The sequence below is a fragment of the Amaranthus tricolor genome, chromosome 1 (assembly GCF_026212465.1).
Source record: "Amaranthus tricolor cultivar Red isolate AtriRed21 chromosome 1, ASM2621246v1, whole genome shotgun sequence".
Lineage (NCBI taxonomy): Eukaryota > Viridiplantae > Streptophyta > Magnoliopsida > Caryophyllales > Amaranthaceae > Amaranthus > Amaranthus tricolor.
In genome coordinates, this window is record NC_080047.1 from 39,259,462 (window position 1) to 39,286,519 (window position 27,058).

Here is a 27,058-nt window from a genome sequence, read left to right on the forward strand (position 1 = left end):
CAACAAACGTCAATAAATAGCTCACATCATCAAGACAGGGTTTAAAAGGTTAGATATATTTTACCTTTTGTTAATGATAACAATAAAGTTGTGTTTAATAAAACCCTTAATAAGAAAATTCATTCACACCTTTACATATATATATATATAAGCAATGCACGCATCTAAAAAAATGCATTGTATTAGGTAACAAATGCAAGCTTTGTTTTAGAATGTCTAATTCTCTCTTTGTTTTGTAATCTTCAATCTTCATTTTCCATTGAAGCTATCTTTGCTTTCAGTGCTTCTATTCTTTCATCTTTGATCTTTATTTTTCTTTGTAGCTTCTCCATCAAATCTTCCTCTTTTGCTTTTCGGTAGAGTGTCCCTGTTTCACATTTTGAAGCTCATTATATCCGATAAATTATAACATATCTTACAGCCTAAACTATCTGCTTTAGTTGAAATTGTCGCGTCACATAGATATAAAAAACCAATGTCATTGAAAGAATATGAGTTTAAACTAATGTCATAGAAGGAAATGAGTTTAAACTCATTGGTCTCATTTATAACGAAATCTTTAGCGTAAAGTATTACAATGACACTTGACATATATAAAATAGAAGAATATGTGTTTAAATCATATATGTCTCTTATTTATTGAATATTTAGTGTAAAGTATGAGGATGACATGTGCAAAGCATGAGGATGATGCTTGACATAGATATTAAAAACCATTGTCAAAGAAGGATATGCTTCTAACCTCACCCACCTTAAAATAGATTACCAATAAGACGGTATTTTCTTTAGTTTGGTCATGTGATCTAAAATTAGATCATCAATAAGGATGATCTAATAAGACAAATCCTAAAATTGTTTGGTTGTTAGCCATTTGCTGAAAAATAACAAATACTCTAGCAATTTTAAATTCAAATGAAACAAACTTCAACACATATTTTACATAGATGATATTATGAGAAAAAAAAAATTATGGCATTATTTCAAACTTTTGATTTTGGGGTTAAAACATTCTCATTATGAACTCGTTGGAGATAGTGTTTATAGAAAACTTTCTTGCGCAAGAGCTTTCTTGGCAGTGAAGAAAAACAAAGCTCATGAACTTTTATCCTAGGTCGGAACAAGTTGATATATTTTTTGTGAATATGCCCCCTGTGGCTGACATGGAGACGTAAAAAGGGGAAGGTAGGGATGAGTTTTTATCGCTTTTGCCATAGTAAGCCTTTCGTTAGGGACCCCTAACATCACTTAGAAACTCAACTCATGAACTCTCTCATGTATAACGGGAAGGCTTGTTGAGATTATCTCTAGACATGTTCAAAGAATAAATCGATACTAATTTAACTCATGTTTCTATAATATATTTCATCCCATAATGACCAACGGAAAGCACCTACGAAAAGTTCTTTTTGATTTAATAAAAGGACGCTTGAAATTATCCATTATTTGTTCAGTTTATGTCTATAAATATTGAAAACCATATTTCTAAATTTTAATTTGTTAGCATTAGACAAACTTGTTGTGTAAAAAGTCCTTGATTCATGATGAAATCAAAAATTGATTTGCTAAGTTCTATAGCGGAACCCTATGTCTTGAATCATTAAATGAATAAAATATTATTTAATTAATCAATATTTGACATAGAAAATTATAGTAAATAAACAAGTCGAGAAAGAGAAGATTGAATCAAAATATCGTAAGGCACATCAGCCTACGTGCAAGACTAGCAGACATAGGAAGGCAACCCAATTGGGGGTACCTTTTTAGATAAGGTACGCACCCAACAACCATGACTAGGTCACTAAAACATACTAGGTCACTAAAATTAATTAGGCATATAAGGTATGTCCCCAACAACCATGACTCAAATTTTTTACACCCTTTATGATTCTATTCGACCCATTAGTTTGGATTTGTAAAATGTTGGAGATATTTACAAATCATAGAACTTCAACTATCAATTTAAATTATTAATTGAGTTGATTCCATAATATATCATAAGCCAATGTGATAAGAGGTTACGAATTTGAATCTCGTCACCTCTTTTTATTTGAAGTGGAATATTTTGCATCGTGTATGGGAGAACATGTATTTCATCCACCCTTTTAGTCCAAAGGGCTTTCTACAGGTAAAGTTTAGAGTTTGATTCTCACCTAACTCTCTGATTTTCTTAACTTACCCTACAATAAAAAAAATAAAAATCTTTAATGTTTTCACACCATTGCATGGTTATAGAAAGTACAAACTATACGTCCCTTTTTCATATTTGGTTCTGAGCATGTGCAAGATATTCGACCACACAGACCCCTAAATTAAATAGCCATAAATATTAGTTGACATTTGTTTACATTCTTTTGCTTTAGTTTAATTTTTATTTTTAGGCTTCAAAGTTTCAGAAAAACATAAAATAAACAAGACTTTAAATTTTGTATTGTATTTTTGCTCCGCCCCGGACCTTTTTGTTGCTAAGAAATAGGAACACCATGTGTAGTTAGATTCTAGTTTGGCTTTGTTGTTTAAAGTCATGTAAAAAAGGATGTCCAACAACCTTTTCTTTAAAAAAAATACTTTCATATCTTATGAATTGTGATTAATTATAGTTGACTTAATTCTTTTACAAGGAAAAGTTAGATACCAATTAATTGATATAATTGTTAGTTTAGGCTTAAAAATACTCATCTTTTATCAACAAACAAAACAAAGATGGATATCAAGAATAGAGATGAGATTGAAGATATGACATCAATACAAATTGCAGGAAGGAATGGTTTTGGTCATAACATAGATTTCATGTCTCAAGCCTATCTAAGAAATAGGAGTACAGAAATTATCATAGAAGATGATAATTCTTCACCTTTAGAAGATTGTCCTCTTCCTATTTATCTTAAGGTACTAAACTTGATCATGATCACTAAAAACTAAACGAAAAAGCGCCACAAAAATGCCTAGTTAGATTCAATTCAACAAAAAGCTTAAGTTAATGGAAGAGGTCACACTATATGTTATATAATCTATTACACTTCATTACACGAAAGCTCTTTAGGGTCGTGATTATGAATTCATCAGAATTCTTTTTTATACTTGGTGCTAATAATTTAACTTAAAATTAAGGAGGATGGATAAGATTCGAAACTGTGATATGGGTTTTGACGCCTTGTCAGAGTACTACTCAACCAAAAGTTTAAACTGATGGTTGAACACGAGAACCTTTTAGGATAGCATTATGGATGCAACACATTTTTTTTCTCATATATGATGTCAAATAGTCCACTTGGAATTAGAATTGGATTTGATTTGAGCCCGTAATATTTTTGTCACATTGGCTCTGATACCATGTGAATATACCAATTCAACCACATGTTTAAAATGATGGTTATGTTTTATACCCTATCAAAAATAATGAGAAAATGTCATATAAGATGAATTTTGTAAATAAAAAATAGTTGTAATTTATTGTTAATAATGAGATTATTTGTAACAAGAAAATGCATAAAAAAAAGGAAAAAAGAATTTACTATAAGATTTGTCTAAAATAAAAATTTGTGTGTTTGATGTAGTTTGAAGATGTTGAATACAAGGTGAGATACAAAGAGGGCAAAGGAACACATCTTGTAAAAGAAATGGTATCAAAGATGGCATCACAAATGAATATAGAAGATGGAAATAATTATAAGAAGATATTAAAAGGCATAACAGGAAGCATAGGACCAGGTGAAATCATGGCTTTAATGGGTCCTTCCGGTAGTGGTAAGACCACCTTACTTAAGATCATTGGTGGTCGAATGGACGAAAATGTTCGAGGAACTATTACTTATAACAACATTCCTCATAGTGCTGCTCTTAAGAGGAGGTTAGCCACTCTCACTTATTACTAGACATGTCGGAACAACGGGCGAAAAGGTTGTAGTTGGGTTACTTACGGTCAAATTAATTTTTGGTAGGCCGTGTCGGGTTTAAACCTTTTTTCCGATATTTTCGGTCAGTTTATTTTTGAGTTACAAGTCAAAATTTTCAGATTATAAACCACTAATTTCCGATTGAGTTTCAAGTCTTGTTACACTCTTTAATAACTAATGTCAACCTTGATTTTTTTTTTTTTTTTTTTTTTTGAGGTTACAGAATTGGGTTTGTGACCCAAGATGATGTGCTATTTCCTCAGCTGAGTGTAGAAGAAACCTTGGTTTTTGCGGCATACTTGAGGCTTCCCAACACCATAAGCAGGAAACAGAAGTATCAAAGGGTGGAAATGATTATTAAAGAATTAGGCCTTGAAAGGTAAACCTTTCTAAAAAATATATGCATTTTTTTTTAGCTATTTTTGTGAGAAGCACATATTTTTATTTCCTCTTTAGTTTGTAGCAATTGGGTTATTTAGCTCATATATTTTACGTGTCTCTCGAACAAATCGTCTTTCATTACAATTTTTGTTTTTATATAAACTTTTTTCAGTTTTGGCCCTTATATATGATCAATTTTTTTTAAAAAAAAAATTAGTTTTTTATTTGGATTTTTTGATAGATAATATATCTCAAATTAGATTACGTGAAAATGAATTAAGTTTGATGAAAACCTTAAACCTAGATGCCGCCACACAAGAGTTGGAGGAGAGCTAGTTCGAGGAATTTCGGGAGGTGAAAGAAAACGAACAAGTATAGGATATGAGATATTAGTTGATCCTTCTTTGTTGTTGCTTGATGAACCTACTTCAGGACTTGATTCAACCTCTGCTAATAAGCTTATGCAAATTCTTCAAGGCCTTGCTAAGGTTTTTTTATTACTTTATTTCAAATCTGATAGAGTATATGACACATGCTGTGTCTATGATCATTAACTTAAGTTTGTGGTTGAGTTGGTTCTTTGACATCTAGAAATGTGAATACATACAACATATGTTTTCCTCGTACATCAAACTAAATGTTGGAAAAATAACCCATGTGTAATCCCACATCGAAGAATTAGAGAAATGGTGACTAACATATAAACTTGATGGGCTACTTCTCCTATGACCCATTGGTTATAGGATGGAATCTCATAAGTCTTTTGTATAGTCAATTCTTATTTATGTAGGTCTTATTGTGTATAAACATAATGACAAATTTATTATGGTGTCAGAGCCGATAGTTTCTGATCAAGTGAAAATAAGAAATCCCAATCTTCCTTAAAAATAAACGTGTTGGTTCAAAAAGCTCGACATTCCCACCTAATTAAGAAAGTGGACTCACATATAAGGGGAAATGTTGAAAAAATTACCTATATTAATCCCACATCGAAAATTTATAGAGAGGGTGACTAATATTTATAGAGAGGATGACTAACATATAAGCTTGATGGGCTACTGTTCCACCCATGACCAATTTTGTTTTAGGATAGAACTTCATCGGCTTGCGTGTGGTCCATTCTCCTTTTGTACGTCTTGTTGCGTATAAGCCCAAAGAAAAATTTATTACTAAATAACAAAGGGTGGATGAGATTCAATTTCATGACCGCCCATCACGTTTTCTTTTAATACAATGTCGGTAAACCAACTTAACCAAAAGCTTAAATTAATAGTTGTAACCCAAGATATTTTATATAGTCTATCAAGATCATTTACGCTAACCATAATAATTGATTATGTTTTATGTTTAATATTAAATGAATTTATTTGTATATATTTATAGACAGGAAGAACAATAATCACAACAATACACCAACCTTCAAGCAGAATGTTTCATATGTTTGATAAAATTCTTTTGATATCAGAAGGGTTTCCTGTATATTATGGGAAAGCTTGGGAAACAATGGACTATTTCTCTTCTTTAGGGTTCACTCCAGAGATTCCCATGAACCCAGCTGAATTCTTGCTTGATCTTGCTACTGGACAAGTCAATGATGTTAGTGTTCCTGATGAAGTGAAGAAGGACAATAACACCAACTCTGCCTCAGACAAGGCTATTGTTAAGGTGAGTGCATCGATTTGTTTGGTAAATCATCAGCCGAAAATACTAACTTATAAGCCACTTGTTTAAGCCAACTGTTATTGAGATATTTGATAAAAATTAGTTATCGTTGTCAATAGAGGTGGTTATAGGCCCATTCAAGGTTCCTGACGGCCTAGGCCCCCGGAAAATATATTAACAAATTTCTTTTTGGTTCATTCGTGAATGTAGCTTAGTTGGTGACGTGTCTTCTCATAATTTGATTTTGGCTATTTTCATGGTTTGTATCTAGTTATTTGGTACAATTAAAAAATATATCATAAATTTTTTTATCTTTTATAAATTTTCGGATGGCTGACAACGGACCTTAATTTTCTAAACATCGAAGTAAATCGGTCCTTTATTATACTCTTTGCTCTACCTTTAGTTGTCAATCATAAAGTCATTTACCAAACATTCATAATAAATAATTGTAAAAAAAAATTCTATTTCTATATTTTGATGATCAAAAAATTTTGTATGTGATTGTTTTACCATGAGACGAGCTTATAGAATTAGTTCATTTATCTAATTGATCTCTTTAAGATGCTGAGTAACCAATTAAAGGTTATAAGTGATCACTCTACGATTTTAAAAAGTGATTACTTTTAAATTATTAGTGACACCTTAATTGAGATTTTAAATGATTACTTTAATACATTAACGGCTCGTTTGGTAGGTGCTAATAAACGATGGTAATAGGAATGAAAAACTAGTGTAAGTTTGGTTGAAAAATCCCTTGGCTACCTTAATGGACATGTTTGTCCAACTTCAATCATCTCATTTTCTTCATAAAATTCATTCCCATGCATTATCATTGGGAGAGGTGGTATTAGGTGGTAATGGAAATTTATAAACAAAAAAATTCTTTTGTGATCAAAGTTTCATTACCATGAGAATAATATGGAATTTTTAATAAAAGTTTACACTATAAATTATTCCCATTACCTCCATTTAACACCACTAACCAAACGAGTCGTAAGTGTATAAATTGAGACAGACTAATAGTGATGATCTCATCGTAAAATTATCACATTTGAGAATTTGTGCTTTGATGATATATAATATGTTTTGTTTGGTGATGGGATGATGTAGTATATACAAGTCAAGTATAAAATGTTGTTAGAGCCAAAAGAAAAGGAAGAAAATCATGGTATAACAAAGATACCAGAGCACCTTCGAATGGGCATCCAAGTAAAAAAGGAATGGTCAATGACATGGTTGGATCAATTTTGTATATTGTTTAAGAGGACATTTAAAGAGAGAAGAAGGGATTATTTTGATAAATTGAGATTACTTCAAGCTCTTGGAGTTGCACTTTTGTTAGGCCTTCTTTGGTGGAAGTCGAAATGTGATACCGAAGCTCAGCTTCGAGATCAGGTGCGTACATCAATATGTTACACGTACATGTTAGAGTATATAACATATTCTTGGGCCTCAACCATCTGCTCTGATACCATATCAATGAACCAACTCAATTAAAAGTTTAAGTTGATGGTTTAGAAAACTTGTATGACGTACAAATATTGATATGATCTCCGATCCCCTTAATTTCAGGTTGGTTTGATGTTCTACATATGCATATTTTGGACATCTTCATCAATATTCGGAGCGGTTTATGTATTTCCCTTTGAAAAGACGTATTTAGTGAAGGAAAGAAAAGCGGACATGTATAGGCTAAGTGTATACTATGTTTGTAGTACACTAAGTGATATGTTGGCTCATGCACTCTACCCTACTTGCTTCATGGCTATAGTTTACTTCATGGCTGGATTCAAAGCAAGCATTGAGTGCTTTTTCCTAACACTTCTTGCAATACTACTTATTGCTTTTACTAGCCAAGTAAGCTCATTTTCCTATTTTAATTCCATCTACTCTATGTTACTCAAGCTATCTTTTACTAAAAATTTTAATTTTATTAAAATGTTGGACACTTGACACTTCATTTGGGGGAAAAACATGAATAATTCTCCATTCCTTAAACAATACTAGTGCAGTACTATAACTTAAGTAGCAATGTTAATGGAATAGATTGGGATCACGTTAGATTCAGATCCAAATTGATTAATTTTTTTTTGATACAGATCAAGAGTTATCGAATCTGATGGATTTCTAGTCCTAAGTGAATCCAAGTGCAATTGTTCATTATTCATTCCTTCTATATTTTTACGGTCTTGTTAAGTCTAGAATAAGTCTATAGGCTGCATAGGTCTAAAATAAATTCAAATAAATATTAAATTAAATACATCTAAAATAAGTCTAAAATTCATTATCGGTTGGTTCATGGGACTAGTCTAGGTTGGATCTAGCTCTAGGGCGGGTTTGGATCGGGTGAGGGTTGGTTTTAGATCTGAATACCTTAAACCTAAATCTCAACCAATTTATTTTTGGACCTAAACTCAAACTCAAACCCATTAAATATTTTTAAGTTGTTATAGTTTTTAATGCATTCAGGGGGCTGGAGAGCTTTTTGGAGCAGCAGTTTTGAGCATTAAAAGGGCTGGAATGATTGCTTCATTGATACTAATGTTATTTCTTCTTACTGGAGGCTATTATGTTCAAGTAAATTTCTAGTCCTTTTTATAGTCCATATATGTTATTTTTTAAATTCACAAACTATTTTCATTCCTTAGCAAATAATGTTGCATACATGTAAATCTTAATCTCTTTCTCGAGTCAAGGGTCATATCAAACCTTTTTATCACCATTGATAGAACTATGGTAACTCTATAAGCGAAATATACTGGATATGATGATGACGATGTTAAAGATATATAACGAACCTATCTTCGAGCCTCAACCATCAGCTCAAGTTTTTGGTTGAGTTGATTTCTTGACATGGTATCAGAAGCCAACGTGACAAAAGATCACATTTTCGAATCTCAACCACCCTTTATTTAATGTGAAGGGTTTGTACTGCAACTATACTTTTAACCTAAAGGGCTCTTATATGAGGGGACGTGTTAGAGATATATAAGATATCTAAGGATCTCAACCATCAGCTTAAACTTTTGGTTGAGTTAATTATTTCTTGTCAGATGTCATATGAACCTCAATCAATATAATGATAAAGTTGTTAATTGTATGATTATGATTATTTTTGCAGCACATTCCCAAGTTTATGAAATGGATGAAATACCTATCCTTTATGTATTATGGATTTAGACTACTATTGAAAGTACAATATTCTGGAGATGAACTATATGAATGTGAAAGCAAAGGAGGATGTAGATCACTACAAAGCTCCCCTTCTTTTGACACTGTCAACTTAAATGGAGGATTACAAGAAGTTTGGGTTCTTTTAGCCATGGCTGTTGGCTATAGATTACTTGCATACATTAGTCTTCGTAGAAGAATTAGTTCTTGCCATCTTTGATCATCTTTATGTATTACTTTGAATACATTTAATAAGATCACTTAATTGATTCGTTTGAGAATCGGGTCTTGTTTTCGTGGATAAGCTCTAAGTTCGATTTTCATTTATTTTTTCACTTTTATCGGTTTTTATTTGTAATTTTACCAAAATTAAATCAGTTAATTAATTTGTTTGATATTGTTATGACCCATGTTTTCCTAAAATGTTCACAAACGTATTTATATAGTTTTTGTTTTTTTAAGTCAATTAGCATAATCATGCAATCTCAACTGGTGATTAAACTAGTATACCATCTACGTCATTTAATGCAATTAAAACATGTAAAAATAGAAATTGATTTCTAAATAAATTATTGACATATTTAATAATTATTTTAAAATGCCATCAATAATCTCGCACTTAAAATTAAAATTTTATAATTTTATTTCTTTAAATTTATTATAATATAGTTGACGTTAAAGTCAACCAAAATAAAATTACTCTCCTCACCCCAATGGTTTACACTAATCCTATCAAATTTTCCTTATTAGAAAGAAAAGCTATTTTTTATTGCAAGTTTCACATGATTTGAGGAAGCAATAAGTATTCTTTTGTCCCTTCAAAATTTGTTATATAATGCAATTAAGTGAGATTGAATAAAACAAGTTTTTTTTAGAGAGAATCAACAAATAAGCTTCGGTAAATTTTTAGTCTCAAAATAAGTATCTACATGTAAGGTCAATTTTATTTGCTGTTACTATCAACGAACAAGAGGAAAAAAAAAATTTACATGACTTTGTGGAATAATTTTGCCTAATTGAGGTTAAAAAATAAAAAAATTTCAACTTTGATGTTTTTTAAAACTTAATTCCCAAAATGGTATTCATATAATAAAATAGTTTTACTAAGCTACATTTTTTTTTTGATTTGGTGATTCCAAACTTGCAAGAGGATAAAGTTGTTTTGTCAAGCAAATATATGCGTTAAAAAATTTAAAAAATCCCACAAATCTTACAGAAAGAGTAAAATATCAAAAAAAAAAAAAGAAAAACTTCTACATACAACAAAAAATCTCAACCAAGTCCAAAAGTCAAAATCAATAAAGATATTTGTCAAAAATAGCATATCCTTATGATCTGTTGTTAGCATCATCCTTGTAATCTATCATAGAAAATCAAGTGAGTTTTTAATGTAAAAAATAATACATTGAATATACAAATCCCTAATTTTACAATGACAACTATTATATTTAAATAAAGAACAATAAAAAATAGAGATGAAAATCTGAAAATTACCTTCATTGCACAATGAAAAAAAGATATCGATTAAAACAGTGGATTTAGACTGCAGTGATGGGTATAGATGGCGGCTGTGGTGGGAAGCTGGCGGTTGGCGTGGATGGTGGTTGTCGTCAATCTCTTCAAGTCCCTCGTCGTCAATCTTACAAATGTTTAGTTTAGGAATTGAGAAAATAAATAGGATTGTTGTTGGAATTGGAATTGAAATTAATTTAGTTTTGGTTTAGTTTTGCTTAGCAGAGATTTAAGAGGTTTTGGAACTTCCCAAACAATAATCAAATAGATTTAATTAATTTTTTTAACACTAGTTTGGGAAATAAATTTTGGTGAACTCTAAATTGAAAATTTTTTTATTTTCAAACACCACTTAAGCAAATCATTAGACTTTGTGAGATGTTACCAACAGCAAATAAAGAGAAACAATATTATAACCTTTGAAAGGACAAAAAAATTAAAAACAATGTTTGTTCGTCGTTAATAACAGTGAACAAACTATTTGTTACTTTAATTGTCCCTTCAAACGTTGTGGCATTGTCTCCCTTTTGTTTGTTGTTACTAACAACGAACAAAGTAAAAAAATTTCTCTTGTTCGTAACAACGTACAAACCGAACCTAAGGCTCGAAAACAAAAACAATTATTTTACAAATTAGAATTTCTTGACACTTATTTTGGGAATTTTTGAATAAAAAAGATTATTTTATTCAATCTTTCTGCAATTAAAGTAGGAATTTATTATTTGTTGCGGAGCAAATTAATAGGTACAGGGGATTAACTAATGTAGAAGTGGTTTACAATCTATGACAAAACATACTCCACAATATTACCTTCCAAAATCCAAAAGATTCGAGTTGTCTAGTGTTAGAGAGAGCTTTCCCTCTCGCTCTTATGATAAGGATTCAGTTCTCACTCGACGAACGATTAATTATCTTCCTCCTTACATGAAGTTATTCTCTAACACACCTCAAATCCGCCCAAAAAAAATTTCATAAAAATAGAAGAAAATCGTATGTTAAAAAAAATTTGAATTAAACAAAAGCAGCAAATTCGCATTTGTACAAGAAAACTTTATCCAAACACCAAACTATGGAGTTACAAACTTACAACTAGAGATATATATAGTATCGAGTTATATGATACAAGTTGTTAAGACTGAAAACAAAAGTCAAAGCCGGAAATACATAAAGCAATACTAACAATATATAATAAAGAAAACATCAGAAGGGCCGAACTAAAGAGTAGACCGTAAAAGTGGGCTGAAGCGGTCCTGCCAGCCCCCCGAGTGGCTTCACCACTACCAAGATGACTGTCGTTGCCCATCACTGCTACTTATTCACATATGACACATTATTGTTCTTTCTAGAAGATGTAGTCGGGCATCTCAACCGGAAAGCGTCCCACTTCAACCTCAAATGCATCACCTTCCGGATGCGTCAATCTATGAAGGGAACAAGGATAGATTAAACATCCAATGTAATATGCAAAGAAAAGGGTCAAAAACCCATTTACGAAAGCATTACAACTATAGCTCTACCACCTTAACGAGCATCAATGCCAAACATCAATATCAATAATGGAAAAAAGCCAAAAACTATCGTACCCGCTTTGTAAATCGTATAAAATTAAACTAAGAACAAGATAATATGTCACATTTCATTACGACCACATTGCAAATTATTTGTTTCCTACAAAATTGTTGTTATTACCTTCCAGGAACAAATGTAAAAGAACCTTCAACGGATCCAGACGTCTGTTGCTGAGATGTGCAGCTCTCATAAACAAATTCTTTCTCGCCGGGTAACAACAAAGGGTACTGAAAAGTAACAGAAAAGATTAGTCAAACTGATAAGTCTAAAGAATGATAGTATGAATATTTGTTTCTATTTTCTCCAACAAAGAAAGATATAGTTGCGGGCAGCCACTAAATTAATGAAAGACATTGCAAATATCAAAAGCAACATTCCATTACCCAATGTCATTAAAAGACAACCCCGGCTATTCTCCCAGGTCCCAACTACGCAGGGTTTTGAGAGTCAAAATTTACGCAACCCCACGGCTTATGATAACAAAGAGTTTGTCTCTGATTAACCCTTGATACCAAACATCCTTTACAAATTACAACATTCCATATATAAGAAGTACATATGATTCAATGAACCATTTTAGTAAAAACCATTATGGAGTAATCAGTAACGAAAAAAATACAAATTTCTGGCTCTAAGAATGAACAGTGTAACTTAAATAGTGTTTAAATGGCAATGGTAGAAGGAAGGAAAAGAGGGAAAGATAAAAGGGAAGGAAATGAGTTGGACTGAGCTAGTGTTCCCTCCAAATCCATCCAACTTAAGAAGCATTTGGTTTATTAGAAGACATGAAATGGGTTAATGCTTTAAGAATCTTGCCAAAAAAAGTATTTCAAAACCAAACAAGAATACGGAGCCCAACAACCACAAGAAAGTAGCTTGCCCAAAAAGAAGTCATGTGATTTGTAGAATTTTGTTTGTGGTGGCAAGTAATGTGATGACTGATGAACCCCACCAAAATGGAACTTTTTGTCGGTTATAAAAACCTTTTGGAGTAGCATGCCCATTGGGGAAGAAAGCTAAGGAGATTCCCCTTCCCCAGAGTACCCTAGTGAGGTTTGATCCCCAAACACCTTAGGATTACGAGACAAACTGTTTCCACTATACTAGTGTAGCATAACTCTCCCGCTAATTTGTTTTCTGGATTTGCAATTTGCTCAAAATGTCAAAAAATAGCGCAAAATTGATTGTAATTAGCTTTTGATGATTTGTGATTTGCAAGAAGATTAGCAAATCATGTGACACTGTACTAGAGCAAGCCCATCTTGGTTCATGTAGCTTGAAGATGATGGTATAACCGTATAAGTATTCATGTTCTGTCCAAAACGTGCCCCTTCGGCAAGTTTGTATTGGCTAGCACTGGCCATGAATTTGATAATATAGAAAAGAAAGGACCAATTTTGTAAATTCACCCAAGTAAGAATGATATTAGGAAAAGAGTATTAACTGCCTCTTGATGGTAAATCAGCTGCACGAATGCCATAGGCACACTCTCTTATACAAATAAGAAAATTATATTTTATATTAAATGCGCAAGTTTGCAGGGGATGGAAGTGTTGACTATGGAAATAGATTTCAGCCTAACAACTAATAACTTCTTCAACAAATTTTGCAGTCACATTGTATTGACATAAATTAAGATATCAGCGCCAAGGTGCAAAAATGCAGTATTGGTCATGATCACGGTAATGACACGGTGAGCACTGATCCAGTAACAAGAGTGATGCAGTTATTGTAAAACCAAATATCGTTTGGAGGCAAGAAATATCCCTTCAAACACCCAACACATCTTTTATAGACCTTTACAACGCAGAAAATATTATTTCGATTTGATTTTTAAACCTTTACAATGTGATCGATGCGATGCGACCATATATTTGCACTATGAAAATTAAGTAATGGAACCCTAAATCTATCAACTAGTACCAGCTTATTGTGGACTCAACTCAAAACTCTATCATCTTCTTCATGAAAATGAATTCAACATATAAGTCTGCAAAAAGACCGTTATCAAGCCGCATCAATGCTCATTGTAATCTATATCCAGCAGTAATGTATTTTTTCAATACGTGAAAAAATTTCGTGAATATATGTTGACACTATTTGTTTTCAGAAATAGGCTAAAAAGTGTATAGGTAAGCTGCTGGTTTCACAACAAACAATAAGCTCTTGAAGAATCAGATATTGCCAACACATTGTTAGAAGTCCTATGGTCTAAAAGCTAAGTTGTATTATTAAAGAAAATACATCCAATCACATTTAAAGCAATAAGTTCCACAAGGTCATCATGCAACACAAAGACAAAAAAAGATCTTTTATTTTTGAAAATGTAAGAAGAAAGTAGGATCCCGTTCTAGAAGTGGCATCTCAAAAATATTAAACACACAAATAGATAACACTTACCTTTCCTATAACAGCTTCTGCACTAACTTCATTCTTTACAACCTTGTTTTCTCGGATAATCCAATGTCTCCAGTACAGCTGACAAGAGCTAAACGTCCTTCCGTGTACTGTGCATCCCTCGGGTAAAAGGGACATGCGGATTGAGTAAGCAAACAAGAAATCAGGGATCCTAAGGTCAGTCTGCTCTGGAAGGAGCACAGCAGATGCACGTACCTGAGACATAAATATTCTATTTATCGGCAGTCAAATTCAGCAGCAAGTGTATAAACAGAAGGAGCCTAAGAATTTATAATGGCCATATTTCACAAAAAAAAAAAAATAGAGCGAGTCTTATAATAATTCTATGAACATGTGCAGAAAAACATATACTTTACACAGGGCCGTCTCTGAGTATTTTTGGGGCCCTTTAAAAATAATATGGTGAGAAACATTTAAAAAAATCACTTAAACTAAAGCATCAAAATGTTTTTCCCAATTTATATCAGTTGCTCAATCCCAACTCTAAACTTCTCAAACCTTTTATCCATAAAGACATAACAATATATCTAAATTTTTGTATGTACACTTGGCCTGTGAAACCTGAACTTAAGAAGCCTAATTCATGTTGGTTTTAAATTTTTAACTTATACATCTTCTGCTTCAGTTTGATCTTTTCATTTAATTAAAATAATACACTCATATCATAAATACGTAAGAAGATCAAAATGAAATACTTTTTAGTAAAATATTACAAATGAATAGTAACAGTTCTTTCTTATAATTGAGAGTGATATAGTAGAATACGTAGCCATTAGTAAATTACAAATGAATACTTCTATCAATGCACCCATCTAATACAAATTTCAAATATCATAAAAGTTGGTTTCTATGATTGTAACATTCAACAAGGACATTAAAAATAACACTCAAAACATTAAAAGTTAGGTTATAAAATTTTGATGCAACAGAAGTGTTAAAATAACAATCAAATAATTAAAGTCAAGCATTTTTTTTACCTATTTTGCTTATGAGATCCAATTAATTTTCAAATATAGTGTTGCCCTTTTATTTCCAGTTCACCCTTGACTCTTAAGCATTTTTTATCCTTATGTTGTTTTCATTCTTCCGCCTTATTTTATCACTGTCTTTTTTTTCCAATTGATTCACAATTAATCGATCAAAAATCATCATATTCAATAAATTCACAAATCCAATTGACATCATCCTTTTATATCTCCTATTTTGTGTTCTTAATTCTTTTTTACCCAATTTAAAAGAGATATAAAAATATAAAATTTAAACGAAAAAGAAATTTTAAGTGGGGAATCAAAAAGGTTATTCTTACCAATTGCCATACTTCATCAAAGGGAAAGAGATGGAAAAAATAAGTGAGAAGTCATGGTTAATTGATATTTCTGGTTGATTCAAGAAGCCATGAAGCTCTAGCATCTAGAAGAAGTAAATGCTTTTCCTTTTCAAGACATTGGGAAATAGTGTTAATTTGTTTTTCAGACTTTAGTTTCCTTGGATTACTACTTTGGGCCTTTCCTCATTGTTGTGAAAGTTTTTAATCTCACGAGGGGGTCCCTCAACCTACCTGATTTCTACATTAAAATCTTGGGCCCTGGGCGGTCGCCCTTTGGGCCTATCCCCAGAACCGGCCTTGACTTTACATCTTAGAGAAAACTTCCCAAAAGTATAGCAAGTATGTAAATAGAAGCACCTGAGTACAAGTGAGCCAAGATTTAAACTTGCTCATCAAACAATAACACAAGAACATCAAATATATGTATGCATCAGATATAAAAGTCTTCAAATTGCAGATGACTTTAATAAATTTTGAAGTTAGTCTAATTCCAGGTGTTGCCAAACAGACAAGAACGATGAAAAGACATTGACCACATTCTACAACCAAGGACAGCAGTAATCATGAACTGACTATTGAATCCTGAAAAATACAAATTAGCAAATGAAATTCTCAGTTTGGAAAAAACTCTCCATCAATGAAAGGAGAAAAAGTAATCATATTCTGGCTACAATCCAGCTTAAGGGTCCCATCCACTAAACTTATGCAAGTCACACAAACAAGGGTGCCTTGGGTAGTACAAAATGATTCTGTTAACCATCTAAGATGTATTGATATGGACAATATTTTGATAGGGGATATGGGGAATAACTGACTAAGAGAAATTTCCTAGAAAGGGGATGGAAGATAAGCAATTAGTTGTTGATCAATATTCTTTTTAGAGCTGCTATGAGCAATTTCTGTCACAAAATATATTAATACAAATCCTCTAGTTCTAGTTCAGACCATGTTGAATATGTTTATCCTATGTTACTCTTACTCGTATATCCACTATCGATTTGAATAAATGGCCAAGTGTTTATAAAAACAAAAACTCTATTTTGAACCAAATGAAAGTACCCAAGTGCCCTACCGATGTCCACGTGTGAAGTGTCTGACACGAGTATTCAAGGCAAAATGAAGAGTCCGGGAAACAGAGTATACCAGTCAACTCCTCTAGGACATACTCCAATGAAACGATAATACTTAATCCTTAAGAGATGATAAACTAGCATGTAACTCAATAATTCTTCGAAAAAGTAATTTTCTCTCATTGCAACAGAACCTTAATACAATGATCTGCATAGAAATTTTAAAAAGGGATTAGGCGATGAGCTGAATAGCTCATTAAGCCACTTCGATGCAACTCAATATACTTCCGAAATAAGCATGAAGCATATTTTCAAATCAAACAAACAGTTTGCTACATGCATAAATGCCCTATTAAAATTTCATTTTACATATACACTACCTGCACACCATTTGTCACAACTGTGGAGCATAGAGGTGACTTCTCTGGAAACTGACTAATGCTTTTCTGATTACATTCCTCACGAACTGCAAGCATACCACTGTTCAAGCGACGGCAATGTTCTTCCAACCATAATAACACTCCATCACAAAGCTCATTACCACTAGACTTCAACACTGAATCAGGAACACAAGACATCATTTCACCGTCTTCAAGGCTCACAGTTCCAACATACAATTGATTGTCGGCACAATTTAGGTAGAAAAACTTTCTACTTTCTAGAATAGAGGCAGCAATAACAATATACTTTGACGCTTGTATCACATGCTTTGACGCTGTAACAGCATGCCTTAATGGTAGTAAGCCCACATTCACCAGATGGTTATAAACAGAGTAACCTCCGATAAGACCCAGCAATTTGTCTGAGATTTCCTGACCATCATGCATACGGTAAATCAAGCGTGTGGAAAGTGGCAACTTCAATTTTAAACTTTTCTCCACCTCATTTAACTCCTCCTCAGATGCACCCTTTCTCAAAGTCAAGAGCACCTCGGGAAAATTTTTATCCAACCAACTTTTAAGACTATCCCAGCACATTTTGACACGTTTGAGAAGAGGCCAAGAATACATGCTGAAAGCTTCCCTCCATAACCCATAGGCTACCTAGAGATACCAACAATAATCTGAGCACATATCAACTATAAGACAAACTGGTCACAGACGATGTAACAAAGATGCACGCATGCAGCCTAAAGGTAATTGCCACACATGTTAAGAGAGTGAACAACACAAGTTACTAAAGTATAAACCATTACATACCAGAAGACACACTAAAGTCATCCAAAAATCGTGAAAACCTAAGACGATGATTTGCGTTTTACTATGAGAACCTCAAAAAAAGAGCTAAAATGCAGCCTTTCTAGGTGACAAAACACACAAAATAAAACCAGGTCAATAACTGCTGTAGACTAAATACTAGAACAAATAATGAAAAGATAATACTGCCATTCCTTGAAAACGCATCCTTGATTGGACTAGTCATCAAGGTTAAAGCTATTCAAAATAAAGCTATGATCAACCATAGGCCACTCTTGCTTACAAAACTCGATACAAATACCCCGGAAAACTTACGATCTCTTTAAATATTTGATATGACTAAAAAAACACTTCCCAACTATATCAATCACATTTGAGAGCACATAACAAACGCCACCTAAATTTACCTACAAATAATTGCCATTTCAAATTATAAGCAAAAATTTCAGAAATTTAGTGAATAGTAGATTATATCAGACAAATCACTCGAGTAAGCCAACAAAGCTTGCTATTAGTAATAAAAAAATCATCCGAAATCAAGTCCTGGTAATACTGTATTCTTTCATTTTACTCTGCAATTCATTATCTCAATAGAAGAATGCTATGTGCATAGCCTTCAATGACTGATATGCATTGATCAGTCTCTAAACCCTCTTCTAACATGGAATCAGTACAGGTTTGTCATATCTAAATTATGTATTCTTATTCCTTCTTTCTGTTCCTACAAAACATTTTCCACAAAATTTCTTGATAACTAAAACAAAAACTAAATCCTAAATTTCTCTGAAGGATCAAGGCAAATAATAGCAAATATACAGTAATAACTGATACAACAAGATTTAGCAAGTACTGTTGATTAGACTCAGAATCAAGGAAGTATGTACTTCCACTGTCCATCTGATCAAGCCAATTTAAAACTAGTTTCAACAGTTTTTGATGGAAGCAGTTACAATGATTGAAAGAGACCAGTGATGATAAGTTTGACTTTCAAAAGAGATGTGCTTTATGGATGGTACTTTGCCTACACTAGATGCAGACTCTCCAAACATCAAGGCTTTAAAGAGATGCAACAATATGGTCATAGGTTGGTTGATAGCCTCAATGGAGTTAGGTTTTGTTAGAACAGGTAGAAATACTGGGAGAGATATTGAAAGAGGCCTTGAAGAAAGATTTGGTCAAACCTCGTCATCACAATAATATATGTCACAAGAAGAATTAGCAAGTACAATAAGATCATGGAACGAATGTAGCCAAATATTTCACCAAAATGAAGACACTCTGGGAAGAATTGGTTAATATGAATCCCTTGCCTACCTGTAATCTCACAAAAAGGTTAATAGAGATTCAACACGATCAAAGACTAATTCATTTATTAATGAAGCTTGATCAACAATCCAGTCAAGTTAAAAGCGATATACTCGGAAGCAATGTACCGATGATGAGTGATATGCATAATGCTTCACAAGCATATAGGCTTTTATTGCAATAACAAAGACACAACGAACTTAGTAAAATAAGATCTAATTGTGAGTCCATGGCCTTCTATTGTGATAAGAAGTACTATGAGAAGCCTTACAATAGAGGTCATAATAATCATGATACAGAAGGTTATGGAAGAGTTATAAACAGGAGAAGAATCAAAACATGAAAGGAAATAAGAGTTCTTCGAGCGATTTTTGTGATCAGTGCATGATAGTTGGTCACTCTATTGAAAGATGTTTCAAGATTGATGGATATCCAAACAAAATTAAAACCTAATCATGGAAAAAAAGTTGCTACTTTTTGCATAATTGAAGACCATGGTGATTAAACAGCTCATCAACTACTTTCATATCTCCATAAGGAAGTTTTTATGAAACCACCAGAAGGTTTCTCTACTGCTCCTAATATTTTGCAAACTGAAAAAATACCTTTTTGCTTGAAACAAGCGTCTAGAAAGTAGTTTGCAAAATTGACAACTGAAAATTTTCATCAAGGTTTTACCCAATCAAAATATTATTACTCCCTTTATATTACAAAACACAATTTTGATAAGAAAACAAGTATTTCTCATCTAATTAACATCTGAGAAATACACACAATCCCAAAAAAATCAAAAATAAGTGCCACAAAATGGGAATGACCTTAAAAGTATCTCTCATATAATTAACATCTAAGAAAAACCCACTAAGCAAAAATATCAAAAATAAGTGCCACAAAATGGGAATGATCTAAAAAGTATTTCTCATATAATTAACATCTTAGAAAAACCCATCAAGCAAAAATATCAAAAATAAGTGCAACAAAATGGGAATGACCTAAGAAGTTTTTCTCATCTAATTAACATATATGAAAAACCCAGAAAGCAAAATAAGTCGAAGAATTAAAAAAGTGTCAGAAAATGAGAATGACCTTGAAGGAAGGAACTGGGTTATCAAAAGGGTCAACAGGAGAAGCCATATGAAGATCACGGGATGCATGAACAGACCAATAGTAATCATCAGAAGCCCAATCTCTGAATTTCTTGCTGACACAACCAATTCTAGCAGTGCCATTTGGTTCTAACTTTGAGAGGATTACTTGAATCGCTAGATCTCCTAAATCTTCAATTCCGATTTCTTCCCCCATTTTTCAATCTTTTTTTTTTTCTCTTCAATTTCTCAAACATATACTCTTTTTATTATTTCAATGAAAATTCAAGTGTCAATTGTGTTGAGGTGGATAATAATATGATGTTGTATTGTTGTGTATGTTAAAACATCCGAACAAAATTGCCACATATATTACTCCTAAAGTATAAAAAATTTCTAATGGATTATGTTTATACTAAAATATTATGTATAATTTCATTTCACTAGAATTTTCAAGTGATTTAAGTAAAAGTTGAAAAATATAAAAAGATAGTATATTATATTTTTTTGCACTAAGTCTATATACTACTTACTTTTCTAAAAGAATATTTTTATTTATATTATGTATATTTATCGGATTCAGTTGATCTAGATCATCTTTATTTTAATATTTTTTTATACGATAAGCTGAGAATTTGAGATAGTTAGGTGAAAATAGAACACAACTGAAATATTATGCTCCAATTAGGGGTGTTCAAAACTGGATACCGAATCGATTCGGATCTGGAAAATCGAATATCTGATTTTTCGGATAGTGAAAGTCATGATGTTGTTCCGATTTGAACAAAATCGAATATCTGGTTTAATTCGAATTGGATATCAGATATCTGATTTTAAAATTTTAATTTTTTTGCTCTTTTTTAAGGAAATACATAAATATAAATATTTAAACTCACTTTATTTTTTTATAAATCAAGCTTATTTTTTAAAGTTTGAAAACAAATTATTTTGCAAACATGGTTGGACTTTCAAAAGGTTATATTTATTAATAAAATAAATTATTCATGCAAATTAATTATAGTTGAAAATTGTATATGTTAGTAAATCAACAATCCAAATATTTTTTTTAAAAAAAATTAATATATTTTCAAAATTATATATTAAAAATAAAGATAAATTGGAAAATCATATCCAGATATCCAGTTTGCCAACACTTATCCAGTTTAAACACCAAGATTTCTCCAATTATTAAAAAATAGATAAATTATCCAATTTTTAAAACCAGATAACAGATAATTCAGATCAGATATTTTTGAACATCTCTAGCTCCAACTGTGATAACACTTATTCTCAATTTTAACATTTTTTAAATGCTTGATATTCCTATATATTTTTATTGGTTTTATATTAATAATTTCATAATGCGTATAATTCTAATATATTTTTAACTAAATTTATTACATTTTAAATGTTTGTGACACTCAAACTCCTATGACAAACAAATTTTATATGAGAAAATTTTATTTTATTTTGTTGGGTAAACTTTAATTTAATTTATTAAGGGGTTTTGCCACTTTGAACCTAGAAGTTTAGAAAAATTTAGATGGTAAAATAGTGAATTGATTTATTTGGAGAGAAAGATTAGTGAATATGTAGAATAGATATTGTTCTTCATTTCCAAAAAATTGATTACATCAATGGGTATTTATAGTGTTAAGTTTGGTTACAAGTTTACTAAAATATCTTAAATATTTTTATTTTTTTATTACTTTTTCTAGGATCTTCCATTATATTATCTTAGATATTTTTATTTTTTAATTCTTTAGTTTAGATATTTTTATATTTAATTAAAATCCTAGATTTTTCTAGATTATTTTAACACTCCCCCTAATCTGAAAAATCTTGAACTCTGAGTTGTCTTCTGAACTCGATAAATCTATTAGTTGATATGGGTTTTGTGAAAATGTCCGCGAGCTGCTCCCCCATCTTGCAGAATTGTAGTTCGATCTCTTTCTTGTCTACTAACTCACGAATGTAGTGATGTCGTATCTCGATGTGTTTTGATCTGCTATGAAACACTGAATTCTTCGTCATTGCAATTGTTGAGATGTTGTCGCAGCACATTGTAGTTGGTGTCTCTTGCTTATGTTGTAGATCGATTAATATCCTTCTGAGCCAGACTGTGTAACAACCCAGCTTACCGTTGACTGGGTAAACAGGGTCGTCACGGGGATTATTTCCCAAGAAACTTAAATCATATCCCAAAACCTGGGCAAAGGAATCACTAGCTCTATAACAAAACCAACACAGCTAAATCTCAAACCAAATATCTAATCTAAATATAAAGTAACCATACAACTCACTACGAGTCCATTATAATCAACATAATCAGAACTAATCAGAACTAATATACATTAAACAAATTCCTAATACAAATTATAAGCTTCCACGGCCTCAGCTCAAAAGGACATCCTTAGCACTCTCATCAACATTGCTAACCCGATTATTCCCGACCGGATCCGATCTATAATCAGCTAAAAGATGGAAACAACAAGGAATCAGATTAAACTGAGTGAGAAGCAACAATCCAAAACAATTAAACACAGCAATTCAAAACAATGGTTTAAAAGCAACATCAGTTTCCTAGATCTATATGCGCACAGGGAGTCTAGTTGAGAGGAACATCCATAGCTCTAAGGCTATGTCACTCTCGGGTGAAACTAGTCAATATCTCAATGACAATTCGCTTCAAAAACAGGGAGTAGGGAACCATGTTCCTCAACTCCGTCAATGACTAGCTCGCAAGCCCGATACATTGACCATATCAATGTTAGCATAATCATTCATAAACATTTATCACATTCATATAAATTTCACAAACTTTAAATAAACATTTTACAAATGGTAGCCTGGCCAGACCCCTTTTTAAGGAACTGTTACTACTCACCAAAAAGAACGCTTCAAGAGGCCAAATCTGCTACCCCGCGATTACTAGAAGGGCTCTTCGATAAAGTCGCCTCCTAAAGCATAATAAATATAGCATCACAACAAAGCATACGGTACTACGACTAGGTTCATATAGTTATTGCATCTCATCCTAAGAACGCATCTTAGTTCTATCTTCTTTTCTAATATTTTTTCCCATTTCAGAGATTGTGCAAGCTCTACTCTAATTCAAACACTTTCATATCTATCTAGACTCAAAACCAAGAAACTAAGCAAGATTAACAAACTACCCAAAGAGAAGGACTCAGCTCATTTATCCATTCAGCTAATAATTTCCACACAAACCCTAGATACTTTCAAGATCAACCAATCAATCAACATTTAACTATCACCATAATTGAAAAAGGTCAATATTATATCCAGGGACACTGAACTAATCACAACTATTATCATTCAAATAATCTACTACCAAGATCCTAATCCACACTTAAATTTTCATCATCACATAACTAACTAATACACATTTCCCATAATTTCCCAATTAATAACTCAATATCTTATATCCAGCTAATAATCTCAATCAACAAAACTCATCCAAATAGTTTCCATATCTCTTGATCCCAATTAGGAATCCCGTAATGGTTTTAGGACACCTCTTACTAAAACAAGCATAACTCACTCATACGAAAACCAAATGAGACGATTTAAGTGGCTACGCGACCGTGACTCGAAGCTCTACAAAGCATATGAAGACACCAAGACCCAAAAACAATCAACACAGTTCCGAAAAGTACAAAACAGAATGTTCAGATTATAAACTGAAATATCAGAATCCCACATACTCAATTTGATACTAGAATTCAAATAACCCAGATAACTAATACTAATCAACACTAACAAGAATCCACTTACTAATTGAACCTATATACTCAACTTAAATTCCAGTTTCATCAAAATTGATATTTGTTTCTTGAATTTTCGATGCTTAAACAAGACCAAATTCTACTTACTTTTCCCCAATTCAACGGGACAGAGGCTTGGGAAAGAAAAGATTCAATTGCTATCTTACCAATTTCTACTTCAATGGAATAAAATTCTACAAGTATATAGATATTACATGAAATTCCAATTAAAAAAATAGCTAGGGTTCGAATCTTGAGAAGAAAATCAGATTATTCAAGAAAAGTAAAATAAAATTACACTTCAAAATTAAGAGATTCAAACCTTAGTTTGTTTACACCAACAAACAACGAGAAGAGGAGCGCCGGTTAGGGTTGAGGAACCACCGTGACTGCACAGAGAAGAAGGACCAGCTTAGGTCAAGAGGAAGAGGATGAATCTTGCTTGTAGGCACTCGAAATTTTCGGAAGAAGGAAGAAGGTGATGGAGGTCTTGGTTCCTTGCGGGTTACTCGAAGAAGAAGAAAAAGGAAAAGGGAAATGGGGAAAGGGAAAGTCGGTTTAGGAGAAGGGGACGGGAAGGGAAATGGGAATTGGGTTTCTGATTTGGGGGTTTGGGTATATAATTTCTTTATATATATATATATATATATATATATATATATATATATATATATATATATATATATATATATATATATATATATATACATATATATATATATAAATATAAATATATATATATATTAATATAATTATTATTATTATTATTATTATTATTATTATTATTATTATTATTATTATTATTATTATTATTACCTACTTAACTCAATTAATTCATGGTAATATTCTAATTAGTTTAAAGCCCAAAATGATTTTATTTATTTTAAATTCCCGAATGTCACAGACTGCTTCACGTGCTACACTTGTTGTTGCAATGTACTCTGCTTCTGTTGATGATAAAGCTATTGTCGCCTGTTTTTTTGATGACCATGAGACCACCTTGTTTCCAAGCTGAAATACGTACCCGCTTGTACTTTTTCTATCATCCACGCTTCCAACCCAGTCGCTATCGGTGTATCCTGTGAGCTTGAAATCTTTTTCAGTTTCGTACATGATCCCATAGCTTTTTGTTCCCTTAATGTATCTGAGAATCCTCTTTGCTGCTGTTAGATGATCCTTGCTCGGTTCACTCATGAACCTGGATACGATGCTGACAGCGTTGACTATATCTGGTCTTCTATGTGTGGATAGATGAGAGAGCCGACCAAGCTTCGATACATTGCTCCGTTGATTTTTGGTTTGCCATCGTACTTTGATAACTTCTCATTGATTGTCATTGGTGTAGCCAGCGGTTTACATTCTCCCATGTTGAATTTCTTGAGAAGGTCTTCTGCATATTTCTCTTGTGATAGAAATATTCTTCCTGGGCTTTATTTGATTCGTATGCTAAGGATGTATTTCATTGTATCAAGGTCTGTCATCTCGTACTTCTTCATCATAGCCTTTTTAAATTCTTCGATCATCGTTGGGTGTGTGCCTGTATAGATTAGATCATCACGTACAGGCATAAAATGAGAAAGTTGTTACCTTGTGTCTTGATGTATAGTGAAGGTTCACTCAGACTCTTGATGAAACCTTGCTGGAGAAGATAATTGTAGATGTTGTCGTTCCACGCTCGGGGTGCTTGTTTGAGTCCGTGCAGAGCTTTTCGAAGGCGGTATACTTTGTCTTCTTGGCCTTTGATGACGTATCACTGCGATTGCTCGACGTACACTTCTTCTTCGAGTTCTCCATTTAGAAATGCTGATTTGACATCGAGCTGAAAGACTGGTAGCTGATGTTGTGCTGCTAATGCCAGGACTGTTCTGATTGTCTCCATGCGGACAATTGGTGCATATGTTTCGTTGAAGTCGATTCCTGGTTGTTGCGTATATCCCTTTGCTATAAGTCTTGCTTTGTACTTGTTGATGGAGCCATCATGATTATGTTTCACCTTGTAGACCCACTTGAGTCCGATGACTTCCTTGTCTTGTGGTTTGTTGGTTGGTCTGCTCCGTCTTCTTCACTTGGATATCTTGGGAGAGTATCTCCTTCGCGAGCTTCAATTTTTTTTTCTTTCCACGTCCATTCAGCTGCTTCGTCGAAAATTACGTCTCTAGAGATGATTAATTGTTTAGATTCAGGCTTGTAAAGAAGATATCCTTTTGTTTTGTGACTGTATCCAATGAATATGCATTTTTCTCCCTTCTCATCGAGCTTTTCCCGATTCTCCTTCGGGTTGTGGGCATAAGCTACGCATCCGAAACTTTGAGGTGTTCTACTCTTGGTTTTCTCTTGTGCCAAGCTTCATATGGTGTTAAATCCTTAACTTCTTTTGTGGGAGATCTATTGAGGATATATACTGCCGTGTGAACAACTTCGGCCCAGTATCTTTTGGGTAGATGTTTACCCTGCATCATGCTGCAGGTCATCTCTGCTATAGTGCGGTTTTTCCTTTCTGTGACACCATTTTGTTGAGGTGTACGGCTTGCTGTAAGTTCTCTTTTAATTCCATGCTTCTTACAGAAGTTGTTGAATCGTTTCTTGTAAATTCTCCGCCACGATCCGTTCTAAGAATCTTAAGAGAATGCCCACTTTGATATTCTGTAAGGGCTTTGAATTGCATGAAGTGGGAAAAA

General features: G+C 32.7%; 2 protein-coding genes and 1 long non-coding RNA gene across 3 annotated transcripts; 1 reads left to right on the forward strand and 2 right to left on the reverse strand.

The window, feature by feature from the left end:
- Window positions 1-2,700: 2,700 nt before the first annotated feature.
- Window positions 2,701-9,392, forward strand: LOC130817993 (ABC transporter G family member 26). Its single transcript, XM_057684012.1, has 9 exons — window positions 2,701-2,886; window positions 3,555-3,847; window positions 4,117-4,272; window positions 4,579-4,762; window positions 5,658-5,939; window positions 7,050-7,334; window positions 7,512-7,796; window positions 8,409-8,516; window positions 9,061-9,392. The coding sequence occupies exons 1-9, from the start codon at window positions 2,701-2,703 to the stop codon at window positions 9,328-9,330; spliced, it is 2,049 nt and encodes a 682-aa protein (XP_057539995.1). The 3' UTR covers window positions 9,331-9,392.
- Window positions 9,393-11,595: 2,203 nt separating this feature from the next.
- On the reverse strand, window positions 11,596-20,958 carry LOC130818003 (F-box protein SKIP16). The gene is made up of 5 exons (XM_057684021.1): window positions 20,594-20,958; window positions 17,387-18,049; window positions 14,592-14,804; window positions 12,312-12,418; window positions 11,596-12,043 (listed from the first exon to the last, which is right to left on the reverse strand). The coding sequence occupies exons 1-5, from the start codon at window positions 20,807-20,809 to the stop codon at window positions 11,965-11,967; spliced, it is 1,278 nt and encodes a 425-aa protein (XP_057540004.1). The 5' UTR covers window positions 20,810-20,958; the 3' UTR covers window positions 11,596-11,964.
- Window positions 20,959-22,183: 1,225 nt separating this feature from the next.
- On the reverse strand, window positions 22,184-24,983 carry LOC130818010 (uncharacterized). The gene is made up of 2 exons (XR_009043908.1): window positions 24,703-24,983; window positions 22,184-23,066 (listed from the first exon to the last, which is right to left on the reverse strand). It is a non-coding gene; the product is annotated as an uncharacterized LOC130818010 (long non-coding RNA).
- Between the last annotated feature and the right edge of the window lie 2,075 nt (window positions 24,984-27,058).

Excerpts from the sequence above, each read along its gene's own strand:
- LOC130817993 (XM_057684012.1), top strand. The coding sequence starts at position 2,701 with ATGGATATCAAGAATAGAGATGAGATTGAAGATATGACATCAATACAA. Across the intron at positions 3,848-4,116 it reads AGTGCTGCTCTTAAGAGGAG|AATTGGGTTTGTGACCCAAG; the intron begins GTTAGCCACTCT and ends TTGAGGTTACAG. Across the intron at positions 7,797-8,408 it reads TTATTGCTTTTACTAGCCAA|GGGGCTGGAGAGCTTTTTGG; the intron begins GTAAGCTCATTT and ends TAATGCATTCAG.
- LOC130818003 (XM_057684021.1), bottom strand. The coding sequence starts at position 20,809 with ATGGGGGAAGAAATCGGAATTGAAGATTTAGGAGATCTAGCGATTCAA. Across the intron at positions 12,419-14,591 it reads CAGAAGCTGTTATAGGAAAG|TACCCTTTGTTGTTACCCGG; the intron begins GTAAGTGTTATC and ends GTTACTTTTCAG. Across the intron at positions 12,044-12,311 it reads TTTACATTTGTTCCTGGAAG|ATTGACGCATCCGGAAGGTG; the intron begins GTAATAACAACA and ends TTCCCTTCATAG.